The sequence below is a fragment of the Schistocerca gregaria genome, chromosome 7, assembly GCF_023897955.1.
Source record: "Schistocerca gregaria isolate iqSchGreg1 chromosome 7, iqSchGreg1.2, whole genome shotgun sequence".
Classification (NCBI taxonomy): Eukaryota; Metazoa; Arthropoda; class Insecta; order Orthoptera; family Acrididae; genus Schistocerca; species Schistocerca gregaria.
The window spans coordinates 462910829-462929702 of NC_064926.1; the positions used below are offsets into that span (position 1 = coordinate 462910829).

Here is an 18874-nt window from a genome sequence, read left to right on the forward strand (position 1 = left end):
ACACACAGGCCGGAATAACGCGAACTTCTGTAATTTCAATGCATTACTTCTGAGAAACTGTAACTGTACTGAATAATAAGCCGTTCAACTTCTAATTATCATTATTCTATGTAAAACTACTTTCCAGTACATTGTACCAACTTGAATTTAACTGAAAAATAATTACGAAGTTTCTACGAAACTTTTATCTGTGTAAATTTGTTAATATTCTGTGTAAGAAACAGGCAGAATGTTAGAAGGAAAAGCTACTGTGTAATTAAAATCTAAATTAATTTTTTTAGTGTTCATTGTTTATAGACGCATTTAATTGCTTTTCGACCTAAAAAAGTATTCTTACTTAAATTCTGATTATATAAAACTTGTCGCCATATTCTGTAGTAATGCATCCTTTGTTACAATTTTGAAAGACTTATAACTTTTAATTATTATACCAATCATTTAAATAATACTATGAAATATGCTGATTGCTGTGTGTTATTTGTACCGTAGCGATAGCGTCCGCCGAGTTAATACAGTTTTAGTCACACTGAAACAGGTAGTCTGTGTTGACTGTTGCCAGAAATGTGTGTAGCAATATCTGGTGCAATAACTTTAAAAAATATGTTGGGTTATAATCGTTTCAACTACCAAAAAAACCATCTAATTTACTGACTTATGCTACCCTACCCAAAGCTGAGTGTATTTTAATTATCATCAATATGTTTGCATTTATCACTCGAGTTTTTATTGTTCGTCAATGATCGGAAACTATCAATCAATACGAGAGGATTAGCGACCTTGAATTAGGATATTTTATCCACACATTTTAACATAAAAGATTACTTGTCTTCCGATTCAACAATGTCAAATAATGACGGAATTGTTGACAGTTAACAGCAGATGCTACTGAGCCGAGCACTAACGCCGACACCGCGACAAAAATAGATAAAATTAATGTTTAGTCTTTGTCAAAAAATATTTTAATGACCCTGGAAGACGATGACGATAATTCTTCAGCTAAGAAATATATTGTCCATTAACTAATTTTGAGAAAAAGCTTTCTCAATGAATAGAACAGAATTAAAGGTACAATGTACACGGATGCATGCTGGAGCAGTTGATCAACGCGAATGGTTCAACAAGGTCACCACCCCATTCAGCGTGTCGCGTAAAGGGCGTAGTTTTATAACTGCAGTTTTAATTTCAATAGGTAAAGGCCACAGATCACACTGATTTCGTACTGCGAAAAATCCTTGCGTTGCAACTGTGGTCAAATCTGCTGAACAGGACAAAAATGTGAATGTGTTCGTTACAAGCAGCTTTACCGTATGAAAATGTGTGTGTATTCATGGCATACTGATTTACCCATAACTATCTCTTGCTCTTACTTTTGTATTGCACTTCATTACTAATAATTAGTTCTCGGAGGCCCAGTGGTAAAGAGCCAGTTTACGGATACAAAGGTCTGGGGTTCGATTCCCAATCAAATCTAGCACTTTTTCCATGTCATTTTTCATTTCATCTCCGGCAACGTTTGTTGAGGTGAAAAATGCCGAGCTGCAACGTTGATCGTAGTACACGTTAAACTGCAGGTCCTCCGGTTAATGGCTGAGTGAATGAGTTCAAAGGTAAAGCTTATCATCTCCAGCAGTGCCATACCTATTAATGCAGTATGACGTTCCAAACAATCTTTGGACTGATGACAGCTTTACCCCAACCACGAAAAGCGTCCCCATACCGTAACACCTCCACACTTAACTATCGCACTACACCGTCTCAGGCGTCGCTTAACAATGACTATTGAAATATGTGGCTCATGAGGTACTGCTCGAACAAATTGCCCCTTGTTTTCAACTCTCTAGTCACAGTCACTGTACTAGCTGGATTACTCGGCGCACTTTGGAACTCACAAGTGATTTCTCCCGCGCAGAGTTGGTGCCATTTTTTAGAACCGCCATCGGCAGTGCTCGACGGTCCCTGACCGTCAGAACACGAGGACTGCGCGTTTCCAATACACTACCATATCAACAGTCGACCTGGGCAGCTTCAGAAGGGTTGTAATGTCCCCGATGGCTTTGTTACTCAGGTGATTCGCAATGACTAGTCCACGTTTGAGGTCACTGAGCTCTGCTGACCAACCCATTCTGCTGCTACTGCGTCTCTCCTGACAACACAAAAATCCTCGCCTCCTCTTATGCTGGCGGATTAGCCTCTCGAGACCTGTATTGGTCAATTCTGCGCTACATAGGAGTGTCCGGATACTCTTGATCGACTAGTGTATGTGCTGTATATCTCGAAGCGCGACTGTCCCCAAGTTACACAGTCTAGTACGTTCAGTTGTTTCTATGCGTTCCGCGGAAACTATCTCCGTTGAGCTATTCGACTTTCTCGGACAGCGGACATCATCGAACATGCAGTATGAATCCTCTGTGGAACAATGTACGCACTACCTTTTACGCAGAATCAAGCTCGTCTAATGGCTTCAGATGACGATGAAGACACATCCCTGCAAGGCGAAGAATTACTTTAGTCCAGCGGTAGTGATCGAGGAACTAAACGTGTTAATTGTTTGGTCAAATGTTTCAGTTATACGATTTAGTACACTAAATCCAGTAAAGTGCATTACAGAAGCGAAGTTGTTTTTCCCTACTCAACACTAGTGCGCCACTGGACTTGTGAAAGTGGGCGTCCTCATTCCACTCTGTATCGCTAGTCGTATGGGTTCCTCGTCATCAACGCTTTAGTACATTGGAATTATGATAAGACTGACTTAATCGTTACTGTGGACATGAGAGGAGAATTTTCAGAAAATGTGAACTGACTCTTGCAGAAATGACTTACCTAATGGCGACAGGTGAATGGATCATAAACAGTACCAAGTATCCACAGCCCACGTATATTTTTTGTCCTCTTCTGCAGATACGCAACCTCTATTTCTGTCAGTTACCTTGAAAGTTGTCTTCTTTCTATCAGAAAAGAGAGGCGACTTTTCGACGTTTTTCGTGTGAAAGAGTATTCTTTTGGGTCTTCGGCGGGAGCCCTCTAGAACGCACATCTCTTAGTAGTGCATTCTAGGACCTGATTTCTCTTTTTCTTTTCTTTTCAATTTTAATCTCTGCACCCACCTCTTGGAGGATAAGAACTGCTGAAAGATTTGTTACTCGACTCGCTTCTGCACCAAGCTGTGAAGATCCTGGACTAGCGTTAGGGAGAACAGCTCCTTGGTCATCAGTGGTGTCCACAAAACTTTTAAGGCAAACGCCGGGTAGTTCCACTGAAGTGTTGCGGCCGATTTCCTCCCCCATTCATCCTAATACGAACTTGTGCTCCCTCTCTAATGATGATGTCGCCGATGCTACGCTAAATCCTAATATTCCTTTCTTCACTCATATTTCACTGTACAATCCACATTAGTGAATACCTGCTCAACAACACCACTCGCCGTTATTAGCGTTCCGCACCTAAGTCAATAAAAACGGAACCCTAACAGAGTCACTTTGTTGTCCGTCAGTCTCTTCACGTGTTAAGAAAGTTTTTCTCTGGAAAGGGTAAAGATATCAAGTTGAAATTTATGTCAAATATTAATGTCTACGGTCCCTTGCCTGTGTAAATAATTTAAGCTTCTAAGTCAATGCAAATATGCAATGGAATTACATGGGCTTTAATGTCACATACTGTGATACTCGAAAATTCACTCATCAAAACTAGTAGATGAACGATCTATACAAATAATTAAATTTGCACAGAACTATCAAAGCGCGAGTCTTCCACTTATCCCTGTTTTCTTCCTGTAATAGTCGCACTAAATCACTCGCCACTGAACTAAATTGCTGGTCTTGTGAGAACCAGGCTCGAGGAATGTCAGCTCTACATTAGCAACGGACCTTCAGAAATGTTCACGCAGTAAGTGAACTTATACGTGAGATGAAAGGCGCGTTCACTTTGCGCCGCCAAAGGCATCGGCATTTTCGGAAGTTCCACCACCAGTTCGATCGGCTAGTCGTCGATTAGGCTATGAGAGAATGGGGTGGGGGAGATTTTGGTGTTTGCCCAAAGCCTGGGCAGGTATTGCTTTCGCCCCAAGGCGTCGTTCGGCCAATATTAAAACTCTCCGCACACCAGCCAGCCGTACGGCGGTCGTAATACCCTCCCCGCCGCCGAGCAATAACGCCCGCACGCAATCGACGCGCTATATTTCTCTGCCGGCTCCATCATTCGGAGCTTGAAACTGAAATTACTTTGACTTGGATAACCCAAGTTAATCTAATCTAAAACAAACCAGAAACATAATTAAAACTGTGACGTAATTTTCTGCTGCACTGCTTAAGTTTAACTGAAGTAAGGAATAACACGTCACTCACTGGAAGACGGCTGCCCCAAAAGCTGTTATCTCTGGTCACATTTCGGAAACAGCTGTCGATATATGCGTAATATGCTGGTGGTCTAATAGTAAAGCGCGTGTCTGGAAACAGAAAGGCTGCTGGATGCAATGTCAGTGGGACCACAGAATTTTTCAGTCTGCCTCTCTATGATATGCATATTCGACAGGAGGGTCGGAATCCGTTTTAAATTGTAGGTCTCCTTCCGTGTTAGGATTACTGGGGTAGATTAGAGACACGCAATCGACAAGTGGCGTCCTGATGAAAGACTTACATCGTGTCGTTGAGCCACGAGAAATTATTATTATTATTATTATTATTATTATTATTACTAGTAGTGGATGTAGTACTTATTCGCACAGTGTCGCACCAAAAACATTCTGAACATTAATACAATGAGTACCGTTGACGTAAAGCAATTTTGTTTCATGTTTTTCTTTTAAAATTACGCCAACTGTTCTCTATGTAGCTGCTGGGTGTCAGGATGGATGTTTGTGAGCGATAGTCCATTCTGTCTAAAAAGGTGAAATCACAGCGCCTAGTTGTATGGGGTGTAGCGTGACTCCTAGTCTTGCTTACGTATACAGGGTGGAACCACTAGGGGGCTTGTTACAAACCATTCGACGAAATCTGAAGTGATCCGAAACAAAAAAGAAAATTTTGCTTTTTCACTCCTCCTTGTCATGCCCTCCAGTGGCATCTGCACGGAAGGGGAAGGAAGAGGGGGGGGGGGGGGAGGAGCGACATTGAAACGTATGTGAATAAGACGGCAATGGATACCTCTAAGGCCCCCCGCATTTTAATAACGCCATCGGTGCCACCAGCACACTTTTGTTGTTCATTTTAAAGATGTCTCTCTACATAAACAGCCATTTACCGATCCCTCTCCGCCGATGACATAGGCAACCCTTTCGACACCCCTCTGATTTTGCATGCGGCAGCAGGCGCAAGAGTGGAGCGGGTTGCCTGTCCCGCCTGTGGGTAGGGATCGTTGCATCAGTACCACTGTAGGGACAATTTCGAAGTACCGAACAATGGTGCTCGAAGGGAACCAAGGGTTTTGCCGAGCCAGGAGGGGGGGGGGGGGGGGGGGGGCGGTCTTAAAGCAACCCTCTGGCATTTCATTCATGTCACAACTCCCCGTGCACAGTCCACAAGACAGACACAAAGGAGGGATGAAAAAGCACAAACACATTTTCCTTATTCGCATTACGTTGAAGTTTCGTCGACTAGTTTTGAACTGTCGTTAGTCGTTTCACTCTGAATATCACCGATCAATTCTGACCATGTTACACTCCGCAAGGGTGAAATCACAGTCATTGTCTGTAGCGAAGGACTGAAACGTCCTGGGGCTGTCAACGGCATCAAAGGTTTTCAATGAAGTTGTGCTGTTGCTCATCGCACTGCAAACTGTCGTTTCCGAGCCGAAATGAGTGGAAAAATTCCCAAAGGGAAAGGGTGATTTCAATGGCGCCCTTTATGCCACCTCCCGAGGCCTCTTCGTGCCGATTCTGAGTGGAGGTATCTTGAAATGTTTTCTTTTGCCACTCATAAAAAAACCGCATCATTTAAAAATGGCCGTCGCAGTTCTGACTTCCGTCGCAGTGGCATCAAACGGAGGGGGCTAAATGTGGGTAAGACGGGCTGTGACACGTCCACGATGGCGATGGGCAGAATTGTGGTTAAATTTGGTGCCGATGTGACGTCACTAACTTTTCATGAACTTAAGAGCTCTGGGCTTTTTCTCGCAGCTTGCTGTTTTAGGAATCGTCGAGACCGAGCGTAACTGGCAAGCACCAGGCTTTTGCATCTTTACAGGGGAATGTCGTACACACCTGTTGGCGAACTTCACAGTTCTGCGTCACAATGGGAGACAATTATGGGGTTTGAAAAAATTGAACCTTTAATTACGTTGCGCAGAGTAGTTCCAGAGCAGCCAGAGAGACAAAACTGGTTTGCATGTGGCCGAAGGTCAGATTCCAAACAAAGCTTCATTAAAGACTACAAATCAGCGCCATCTCGACAATAGCTCAGTTGTGGAAGTAGAGTTTCTCCATCGATGGAAACAGGTAATGCTTCTGCACCAGAAATTAACCTTACAAAGTATTCTACGTCTTGCCACACATGTACTGCTACTGATAAAAGGGGCATATGAGCCATATGCAGCAAAATTTTTGTCGAGTGTAGTAACTCAGATTTCTTTTTTGTAATCTATTTTCATTCAGATACGTTGCAAACAATTAATTACAAATGAAAAACACCTTAAGCGTGTAGAGTTCCATTATCCTAGTTATGGATCCAATAGACTGTTACGGAGGATTACAGAAAGAGAGATGTTGAACGCTCAACTCACTGACTGCCCACCACCTAACAAACGACCGTGCTTCTAACAGCAGGTGGACTTTGCGTGTGTAGAACTTTGAGTAGAGGTGAGACGCCGACTGTGTCGCAGTGATAATGAAAAATGGCCAATTGTCGATCATTAGACAGTCGTATACCGGTACTCTTTCGATAAGGACACTGTAAGGTTTTCTCCATTGTAAAGGAAAACATGAAAATTTTTGAGTTACTACAACGTCTGTAAACAGTCTTTTCTTCCAGTCTGTGCTTCTATTATATGACGATAATGCCCCAAACCATACAAGCTGTCAGTCTCCGATCAAGTTAGTAGATGTCACTGCTACACAATTTCTTTGGTGGTTTTTAAGGAAGGAACTGGCTCTCATATCAATCTGTCGGAATCAAAAAAATGGTTCAAATGGCTCTGAGCACTATGGGACTCAACTGCTGTGGTCATTAGTCCCCTAGAACTTAGAACTACTTAAACCTAACTAACCTAAGGACATCACACACATCCATGCCCGAGGCAGGATTCGAACCTGCGACCGTAGCAGTCTCACGGTTCCGGACTGCGCGCCTAGAACCGCGAGACCACAGCGGCCGGCCTCTGTCGGAATCATCAGCGAACTTAAACAATATTGGCTTATTCAGAATCCAGATGTTTGTGCGTATTGGTATCGATCAAAAGGCTAGTACGTGCCGTTACCACTGCAACACTACATCTATATACACGGTGGTCAGAAACAGTGTGAAAAGGTCGTAAGTGTGCTGCAGGGTAGGTTGTGGCGAGAAATAATTAGTAAGGAAAAAATTCGATACTTTGCGCCCTTTCCGAGTTAATTAACAAGTAAGTTAAAAGACCGTTGCGCGCGCAAACTCAAACGACCTGCCAGATACACTACGTGATTAAAAGTATCCGGACAACTAGCTGGAAATGACTTACAAGTTCGTGGCGCCCTCCATCGGTAAGGCTGGGATTCAGTATCGTGTTGGCCCACCCTCAGCCTTGAAGACAGCTTCCACTCTCGCAGCCATCCGTTCAATCAGGTGCTGGAAGTTTTCTTGGGGAATGGCAGCCCATTCTTCACGGATGCTGCACTGAGGAGAGGTATCGATGTCGGTCAGGCACGCCTGGCACGAAGTCGTCGTTCCAAAACACCCCCAAGGTGTTCTATAGGATTCAGGTCAGGACTCTGTGCAGGCCAGTCCATTACAGCGATGTTATTGTCGTGTAAGCACTCCGCCATAGGCTGTGCATTATGAAGAGGTGCTCGATCGTGCTCAAAGATGGAATCGTCATCTCCGAATCGGTCTTCAACACTGGGAAGCAAGAAGGTGCTTGAAACATCAATGTAGGCCTGTGCTGTGATAGTGCTACGCAAAACAACAAGGAGTACAAGCCCCTCCATGAAAAACACGACCACACCGTAACACCACCGCCTCCGAATATTACTGTTGGCACTACAAACGCTGACAGAAGACGTTCACCGGGCATTCGTCATACCGACACCCTGCCTATCGCATCGACACATTGTGTACCGTGATTCGTCACTACACACAACATTTTTCCACTGTTCAATTGTCCAATGTTAACGTTCCTTACACCAAGTGAGGCGTGGTTGGCATTTGCCGGCATGATGTGTGGCTTATGAGCAGCCGGTCGAACATCAAATCCATGTTTTCTCATTGTCATAGTACTTGCAATGGATTCTGATGCAGTTTGTAATTTCTGTGTGATGGTCTGAATAGATGTCTGCCTATTACAGATTACGACCCTCTTCAACTGTCAGTGGTCTCTGTCAGCCAACAGACGAGGCCGGCCTGTACGCTTTTGTGCCGTACGTGTCATTTCACGTTTGCACTTGACTATCACATCAGAAACAGTGGACCTAGGGATATTTAGGAGTGTGGAAATCTCACGTACAGGAGTATGAAACAAGGGACACCCAATCACCTGACCTCGTTCAAGTGCGTGGGTTCTGCGGAGCGCCCCATTCTGCTCTCTCACGATGTCTAATGAGTACTGAGGTCGCTGATTTGGAGTACCTGGCAGTAGGTGGTAGCACAATGCACTTAACATGAAAAACGTATGTTTTTGGGGGTGTCCGGATACTTTTGATCACATCGTGAACAATTCGTGTCAGTTCTTGAGACCGCTCGGCATTTGACTCGGGTGCGATACTTACTACCATCACACGTCCCATTTTTGTATCGCTCTGATTTTAGGTTTTAGGAAACCAAACGAAAAACATGGTCGGCGACACCGTCTCCAGCGTGCCGCTTAAATTTGCGGCAGCGGCCGGAGTGTAGCTTCAACGCTAATTAACTCGGAAACGGCGCAATGAGTCGATTTTTTTTCTTAACAATTGTTTCACAGCATAATCTACACTGCAACACGCCAACACCCTTTCCAGTCTGTCTGTGGCCCCGCTGTTTTCACCGCAGATGTGTACTGTCTTCCAATCTTAAGCATTTTTGTGTTCTACTCTAGTCGCTTATTGTGCGAGGGTAAACCATTCGTGTACATGGATCTGCACGTAGCGTAATCTCAACTTGTTATTGTGATGTCAACGGGAGATATAAAGTGGTGGTGGCAGAACTGCCGCAGTCTTCCTCGAATACTGGTCTATCACACTTTCGCTGCTGCAGGCGTGTGCACACGTCCTATGCTATCCTGGTTTCCAGGATTGGATTTGCTACAACGATATGGCCATCTAAATGCGTCCTCAACTGTCGATCTCTCACTGCTGCATTACTTCCATATCTCAGTGAACAGAAAAGGCTCGTGTATTTGTCATGCAACATATGTGCCCTCACTGCGTGCTATCATTTTCAAAAAGACGTTGTTTCGATACCTTGAATCGTTTATGAGATACGACTGTTATGATCGCATGACTCGCAAGGCGCAAGGACGTCAATGGACGCCGCGCGCGACCGTCCTTCAGGTATACTACCAAATAACTCGAGAACGAAATGAGATATCCTTCTGCTCCCAATTTTACATACAATTTCTATACGTTTTCTACATTCTATTTGCTGTAATGAGTGAGCTAAAATCAGTCATATGCGAAGTTTAAGCAATCCACTTTTACCTCTGTAAACTGTAAAAGTTCGTGCAATACTTTAGTTATCTTCATGCAGCGCACTACGTATGACGGATAAGGAAATTATGATCAGTTTTTTATCAAGTGAACACTTTAAGGTGCGCAAGAATAAAATTTTTCAACTTAATAGTTTTCGTAAAATCGGAATGATATAAGCCGGTATGCCGTCTAGCAGCGAAGGCACCAGCATTTGGCTATCAGTAGAGCAATAACAAAAGCAGGCTCGGCAAGCAATGCAAAGAGTACGTCTGTAGCAGCGAAAGGTTTGAATATAGGCAGTGAGGCGCGCCCGCCTACCTGTATGTGGTGCTGCTGGAGCGACAGCTGCTGCGCCTGGCTGAGCGATAGTCCTGGCGCGGCGGGCTGTCGCGCGCTGGGCACGCCGGGCGCGGGCTGCGGCGGCTGCGGGGGCGGGTGCGGCTGCGGCTGGGGGCGGTACTGCGCGCCGGCCGGCACGGCGCCGTACTGCGGCGAGTACTGCGGGCCCGGGCCCGCCGCGCCCAGCTTCGGCCCGGGGTAGCCGCCGCCCGGCGACAGCTGCTGCGGCGCCGGCGCCTGCTGCTGCTGCTGCTGCTGCTGCGGCTGCTGCTGCCCCTGCTGTTGCTGCTGCTGCTGCTGTCCCTGCTGCTGCGGGGGCGGCTGGCGGCCCACCCCCGGCGGCGCCTGCTGCCCGCCCGCGAACAGCTCCTGTTTCACCTGCGCGCCGCCGGCGCCGGCCGGCCCGTAGTCTCTGTGGACAAGCGCGCTGCTCGTTCGTCACATTCCACACAATCGCGACGTACAAAAGGCGAATACACTCCAGGCCAACCAACGACAACAGACCACTTAATTAGCCGAGGTACGCTTAAGGTCCGTGCACACTAGGCCAACGAACGACAGAGAGTGGATTCGGTCGAAAGTTGACAACCGATGCCATGGCGTCCGGCTTCTCATCTACACCACCCAACGGCTCGGGACCGAGAGTTCGGCCCAACCCAACTCGTTCTGATAACTTGCCGACGTTGCTCATTTTTTATTATTGTTCTTCTGGCATCGTGTATCAGTACTGTCCCACATGTGTCGCGAAAATGGCAACGGAATTGCAAGTTCCGTACGGCGCCAGCTGTGACTGCGCGAAATGTCGGCGGACCCGCTGAACCCACACGCCCAGCAGCTCTGGACTACAAGCGCCCTCTGCCGCCGCGACATAGGACGGCAGCCACTCACCCGACCTGCACTCGGACCTCCTTCGCTATGTCGCCATCGTTCCTGCTCAGTACAGGAGTCTCGTCCTTGTAGCTGTTGTATGAGCTGGACTATCATCTCTTGCTGCATTTTTTACAATCAGGCTTCGTACGCTTGGAGGAATACAAGTTAAGTAAATCTTCCCCTTACTGTGTTAACTTGTTCACTAATCATTTCTGCTCCTGTCCACCTTTCCTATGACGACAGTTGCAACACCACTATGTAGCCCACGCTCCTTACTGTGAGTACCACATGATGCACGACTGTTATGGAACAGCGTTTTAATTCTGTCCCACCACACTGCTCCCTACGTTTTAAAGGAGAGGTCGTACGCCAGAGTCGTTTCTTCTTCTTCTTCTTTTACTGACGATTACCTTCTTGCAGTAAAATAAATAGCGCACATGCGACGACTTTCCTCACATTATCGGTCGATGAAATCGCAGCTAAAACGCTAGTTTGTAGGAATAACAAAATAAGAACAATCTCGACAAGTTCTCAGAGCCAACTACGATTCCATCTCGCCGAACACCTCAGCCCAACCCCTCCGTTTGGTAAGGTGAGAGGGCGAGCGCCGAATCCATTGGCTATCGTTCGTCGGCTTTCGTTGGCCCCATGCGTACACGCCTAGAATTGGAGCTAGCTCTGAACGTGAGTTTCAAGTGCGGCGAGTGTGGCGGTAGGCGTGTCCCTTTCCAACGGGAATCATTTAATGTAACATAAGGCAACACTTCCCAGTGGCGTGTCTGTGGTGGCGCGACGGCGGAGACGGCAAAGTGACCGCGACTCGACCGCTCGGCACAGCACCGCTTCGGTGTCTCCGCTGTCGCGCCACCACAGACTTGCATTCATTTACATCGAACGAGTGTCGCTGGACGGAAGCACGACTACGGCTGCGTAACGACAGAGTGCAGTGTGACTTCACATGAGCACGATCACGAAGTGAACCAAACACTGACATTATCTGCTTTGGTGAGAGACTCGTCTGTAGCGTTACTCTAGAGCTAGGTTAGGTTGCAAGGTGACAGTTCGGTTGAGAGTTAGAGAAACCAACGAATGTGGTAACAGTAATTACATCAATGATTATTATTTTTTCCCTTCTTACCTTCACTGAATTTTATGAGTATTTTTCACCACAAATATTTCGTTTTTCTTTACAAAGCACACCTATTGATGTCCACTCTTCTTCCTTTGTTTGTCGATATCAACCTCCTCTAACCACGAAAGAAAAAGAAGTGAACCGCGACGCTGTCCTCCAATACTAAATTGTATGTAAACAAGGGTTAAAAACAATAAGTAAATTCGACACAAAATTTATACAGAAAAACTGTTTTAAATATACAAATACCGAAATGTACGAACGAAATTATGTGTATGAAATTTCCAGAATAACCAATCAGGTGGTCTGCAAAAATGGAGAAACGGGTCTGCTGAAAAACTCAAATTTCAGTAAGCTTAAAACGGTAAAACAGACTATAAATATGTTTAACGTGCGCATGTTACACATATTGGACTTTGATGATTTGTTTTCGTCCGCCTAGACGATCACACGGGTGGTATCGGTGGGTTCGGTATTTCCGTAATTTGTGTCAGACAGGGAGTGAAACCCCTATCCCGTGCTTATCGGGTGCAGTGGCCTAACATGCAGGCCCCCTGGCGCCGCTTCCCCGAGCTACTAGGAAAGCGAGTGCAGGCAGCGTGGCTCACCCGGCAGGCGATCCGAAGGGGAAGTCGTAGGGCGAGCGCTGCGGCGGCGGCGGCGCGGCGCCGGGCGCCGGCCGGCCGAAGCCCAGCTGCGCCTTGTGCTGGTGCTGCTCCGCCATCTGCTTCAGCGTCTGCGCCGCCGGGCTCAGCTCCGCCTTGCTGAAGTCCAACGTGTACGGCGCCAGCCGCCCCGACACCTGCGTTAGTAAAGAACAGTAAGCACAAACCACGAGAAAAAGTCTAGAAAACGTTTTGAAATTGTCTTCATGTTTGCTGAACACGACAGATGCTCTCATTATCAAACAAATAATGAGTATAATTTGCGTAATTCGCGCTCCCTTTGAAGCAAAAGCATGTTTCTCACTCGCTTCAAAGTTTGTTTTTGTTGCTGTTGTTGTTGTTGTTAGGTAGAGACTGGTTTGATGCAGGTCTCCATGCTACTCTAACCTGTGCCAGCTACTTCATCTCCCAGTACTTACTGCAACCTACATCCTTCTGATTCTGCTTACTGTATGCATCTCTTGGTTTTCCTCTGCGATTTTTACCCGCGACGCTGTCCTCCAATACTAAATTGGCGATGCCTCAGAGCATGTCCTACCAACCGACCCCTTCTTCTAGACAACTTGTGCTACAAATTCCTCTCCTCCCCAATTCTGTTCAGTACCTCCTCATTAGTTACACGATCTACCCCTCTAATATTGAGCATTCTTCTGTAGCACCACATTTCGAAAACTTATATTCTCTTCTTGTTTAAACATTTTATAGTCCACGTTTCACATCCATACATGGCTACACTCCATACAAATACTTTGAGATAAGACTTTCTGACACTGAAAGAACCAGAGGTTGTACAGAGTTTCAGGGAGAGCATAAGGGAACAATTGACAACAATGGGGGAAGAAATACAGTAGAAGAAGAATGGGTAGCTTTGAGGGATGAAATAGTGAAGACAGCAGAGGATCAAATAGGTAAAAAGACGAGGGCTAGTAGAAACCCTTGGGTAACAGAAGAAATATTGAATTTAATTGATGAAAGGAGAAAATATAAAAATGCAGTGAATGAAGCAGGCAAAAAGGAATACAAACGTCTCAAAAATGAGATCGACAGGAAGTGTAAAATGGCTAAGCAGGGATGGCTAGAGGACAAATGTGTGGATATAGAGGCTTATCTCACTAGGGGTAAGATACTGCCTACAGCAAAATTAAAGAAACCTTTGGAGAAAAGATAGCCACTAGTATGAATGTCAAGAGCTCAGATGGAAACCCAGTTCTAAGCAAAGAAGGGAAAGCAGAAAGGTGGAAAGAGTATATAGAGGGTCTATACAAGGGTGATGCACTTGAGGACAATACTATGGAAATGGAAGAGGATGTACATGAGGATGAAATGGGAGATACGATACTGCGTGAAGAGTTTGACAGAGCACTGAAAGACCTGAGTCGAAACAAGGCCCCGGGAGTAGACAAAATTCCATTAAAACTACTGACAGCCTTGGGAGAGCCAGTCCTGAAAAAAACCCTACCATCTGGTAAGCAAGACACATGAGACAGGAGAAATACCCTCAGACTTCAAGAAGAATATAATAATTCCAATCCCAAAGAAAGCAGGTGTTGACAGATATGAAAATTACCGAACAATCAGTTTAATAAGCAACAGCTGCAAAATACCAACACGAATTCTTTACAGACGAATGGAAAAACTAGTAGAAGCCGATCTCGGGGAAGATCAGTTTGGATTCCGTAGAAATGTGGGAACACCTGCGGCAATACTGACCCCACGACTTATCTTAGAAGAAAGATTAAGGAAAGGAAAACCTACGTTTCTAGCATTTGTAGACTTAAAGAAAGCTTATGACAATGTTGACTGCAATACTCTCTTTCAAATTCTGAAGGTGGCATCGGTAAAATAGCGAAAGGCTATTTACAGTTTGCACAGAAAGCAGATGGCAGTTATAAGAGTCGAGGGACATGAAAGGAAAGCAGTGGTTGGGAAAGGACTGAGACAGGGTTGTAGCCTCTCCCCGATGTTATTCAATCTGTATATTGAGCAAGCAGTGAAGGAAACAAATGAAAAGTTCGGAGTAGGTATTAAAATCCATGGAGAAGAAATAAAAACTTTGAGGTTCGCCGATGACATTGTAATTCTGTCAGAAACAGCAAAGGACTTGGAAGAGCAGTTGAACGGAATTGACAGTGTCTTGAAAGGAGGGTATAAGATGATCAACAACAAAAGCAAAATGAGGATAATGGAATGTAGTCGAATTAAGTCTGGTGAGGCTGAGGGAATTAGATTAGGAAATGACACAAAAGTAGTAAAGGAGTTTTGCTATATGGGGAGCAAAATAAATGATGATGGTCGAAGTAGAGAGGATATAAAATGTAAACTGGCAATGACAAGGAAAGCATTTCTGAAGGAGAGAAATTTGTTGACATCGAGTATAAATTTAAGTGTCAGGAAGTCGTTTCTGAAAGTGTTTGTATGGAGTGTAGCCATGTATGGAAGTGAAACATGGACGATAAATAGTTTGGACAAGAAGATAATAGAAGCTTTCGAAATGTGGTGCTACAGAAGAATGCTGAAGATTAGATGGGTAGATCATATAACTAATGAGGAAGTATTAAATAGGATTGGGGAGAAGAGAAGTTTGTGGCACAATTTGACTAGAAGAAGGGCTCAGTTGGTAGGACATGATTTGAGGCTTCAAGAGATCACCAATTTAGTATTGGAGGGCAGCGTGGAGGGTAAAAATCGTAGAGGGAGACCAAGAGATGAATACACTAAGCATATTCAGAAGGATGTAGGTTGCAGTAGGTACTGGGAGATGAAGAAGCTTGCACAGGATAGAGTTGCATGGAGAGCTGCATCAAACCAGTCTCAGCACTGAAGACCACAACAAATCTAAACTCGATATTAACACACTTATTTTCTTCAGAAACGCTTTCCTTGCCATGCCAGTTTACATTTTATATCCTCTCTACTTCGACCATCATCAGTTATTTTGCTCCCCAAATAGCAGAACTCATTAACTACTTTAAGCGCCTCATTTCCTAATCTAATACCCTCAGCATCACCCCATTTAATTCGACTACATTCCATTATCCTCGTTTTGCTTTTGTTGATGTTCACCTTATATCCTCCTTTCAAGAAACTGTCCATTCCGTTCAGCTGCTCTTCCAGGTCCTTTGCTGTGACTGACACAATTACAGTGTCATCGGCGAACCTGAAAGTTTTCATTTCTTCTCCATGGATTTTAATACCTACTCCGAATTTTTCTTTTGTTTCCTTTACTGCTTGCTCAATATACAGATCGAATAACATCGGGGAGAGGCCACAACCCTGTCTCTCTCCCTTCCCAACCACTGCTTCCCTTTCATATCCCTCGACTCTGCCCGTATGTCCCCCAACTGCCATCTGGTTTCTGTAAAAAATTCTAAACAGTCCTTCGCTCCCTGTATTTGACCCCTGCCATCTTCAGAATTGCAAAGAGAGTATTCCAGTCAACATTGTCAAAAGCTTTCTCTAAGTCTACAAATGCTAGAAACGTAGGTTTGCCTTTCCTTGATCTACCTTCTAAGATATGTCGTAGAGTCCGTGTTGCTTCGCGTGTTCAACATTTCTAGAGAAGCCAAATTGATCTTCCCCGATGTCGTCTGTAAGGAATTCGTGTCAGTATTTTGCAGCCGAGACTTATTAAACTGATAGTCTGGTAATTTTCACACCTGTCAACACCCGCTTTCTCTGGAACTGGAATTATTATATTCTTCTTTAAGTCTGATCTTGCTCACCAGAAGGTACAGTTTTGTCAAGACTATCTCATGGCATCGTATCTCCTGAACTACGAATTGTACAATGACAGAATTTTGCAAGAACTAGAAGTAATAAATTAAAACCTCGTGGCACTGGAAAGAAGTTAACGTCCGAGTTGGTCTCGTACGCATTCTATCGGTTATGGATGTGGGAATCTTGCTGGCCACGGGATTACGTCAAGATCACGCAGATAGTTAATGCAGACACGGGTCTTGTGGGCGACCACTGACCTGTTGACAAATCACACCACAATGCTGTCAAACGAAACACATGAGGACGCAAGATGTCCGTGACGTCCCCTTGTACTGTCCCCGAGCTCCCTCAATCGCTACCAGCCGTGACCTAAAGTCATACCCACATCATGGCGACAGTAGTAACACCGCTGAGCTTCTACGAAACACTGGAAGAACGGGACTTCTCCCCAGGTCGCCGCCATACTCGCAGACGATGGACATCCGTGTCAATGTAGAACCGCGATCCATCGCTGAACACAATGCCACGCATTTTTCAGCATTCCATACTTCCACATCACGGCACCACTGCAAATGCAACCGTTTGTTTATGGTATTAATGGCAGCATATGCATGGGACGGTAATTTTTCCCTAGTCCGGTACTGTCACTCTCCTGGAAATGAAACACGACGACGCAGAATGTGCAGGGAGTCCATTATTTTGCTCTCGGATGGCAGGCACAGGATGTGAACAGTGCTGCACAACAGGGCAATTCATTTCTTTCGTTTTAAGACGTGGTCGATCTAAACCTTGACGACGCCTGTGGCTGTCCTCAAGTTCCCATGCAGTCCAACATAGGGCCACTGTCACACCCGAATCACCCACAATCTACATACTCCAAAATTCGTGCCCCTGGCCAAATCGATACTTGCAATGTGGCCGCTTTAAAGCTCTGTCTGAGAACGCTGTCTCACGCGAGTACGTGGCACGACCGTGTTCTTCGGAATGATCATTCAACATCTGCCGCTGTTCACATTCCTATACCTTGCAAGATCTGGTAAAAACATGAAACTCGAACAATTCTAATGCACTAAAGCGGCTGTTCTATATGCAGCTCTTAATCATTTGCACCACTACTGGTGGCGTGTGGGCGAACGAAGTAATCCTGATGTTCTATCGCGTGTTACTCAAATTGGAGCAGCTGCAATAGTTCTTTATCCCGATGGCTGCACAGGTTCAGCCACTTCTGAGTCTAGTCCTGAAGAGCTGACTGTAATCAGAAGCACGGCGTTTCGTGTTCTACATCTACATGACTACTCTGCAATTCACATTTAAGTGCTTGGCAGAGGGTTCATCGAACCACAATCATACTATCTCTCTACTATTCCACTCCCTAACAGTGCGCGGGAAAAACGAACACCTAAACCATTCTGTTCGAGCTCTGATTTCTCTTATTTTATTTTGATGATCATTCCTACCTATGTAGGTTGGGCTCAACAAAATATTTTCGCATTCGGAAGAGAAAGTTGGTGACTGAAATTTCGTAAAAAGATCTCGCCGCGACGAAAAATGCCTTTGCTGTAATGACTTCCATCCCAAATCGCGTATCATATCTGCCATATCGGCGAACACACGCGCGACTGTGACTGCGACGATCGGAACGTTGTCAAACGCATACGATTATCACGGCACACCAGCCGAGCACACGGCACCGGCACACGTACGTACGGACAGTGGAAAATTGTGACAGGAAATTGTTGCGGCCAGTCTGCTAACTAAGGAAATACTTTATTCAGATACCACAGACTTATCAGCAAAGAAGGCCAGGAGGAATTTGAAAAAAGAGTCGAATATCCGTCAGTAAGTGGGATACAAGGGGCCTAGAATAGCCTCCCTCTACTATGAACTATAGACGCCTGTCTGCTGGTTACGCTTCATGGGCCTCATTGTACACTGCTGCTTCAAAGACAGCACCGACGTATTGTACAAAGCCGGCTTAGGAGATTCTGCATGTGCGGCAGCGCCCATGAATGGTATGCAGAACCGCAGGACGGCTAGCGACAGCTTATGAAGTGATACAAGACATAATTAAGGCATGCAAGCTGTGTTTTGTTTAAAATACAGACTTGATTAGCAGGACAGCGCTTGTTTTCGAGATTGTTTACAAGAGTTGGCCCTTGTACCCTTAACTGAGAGGAAGTCCGGGAAATCGGATAAAATTATGCGCAGAAAACGACATCCAGTATACCAAAGATTAACTGAATGCCCGATAATAGGCGGATATGCGTATATTCATTCCAATTGTCTATCATTCCGGTCCTGCGTATGCACATGTCAAATATTTTCACGTATACAATGACGGAAAAAATAGGAACACCAAAAAATAATTAT

The 18874-nt window shown here is 45.2% G+C and overlaps 1 protein-coding gene across 1 annotated transcript in view; it reads right to left on the minus strand.

Moving 5' to 3' along the window:
• The window catches only part of LOC126282432 (neurogenic protein mastermind-like), a 456429-nt gene that overhangs the window by 111389 nt on the left and 326166 nt on the right, over positions 1–18874 (minus strand). Inside the window, exons 6-7 of the mRNA XM_049982089.1 lie at positions 12731–12924; positions 10100–10532 (exon numbers count right to left, since the gene is read on the minus strand). Coding sequence (XP_049838046.1) covers positions 10100–10532; positions 12731–12924 — 627 coding nt within the window. The remainder of the gene's footprint in view (positions 1–10099; positions 10533–12730; positions 12925–18874) is intronic.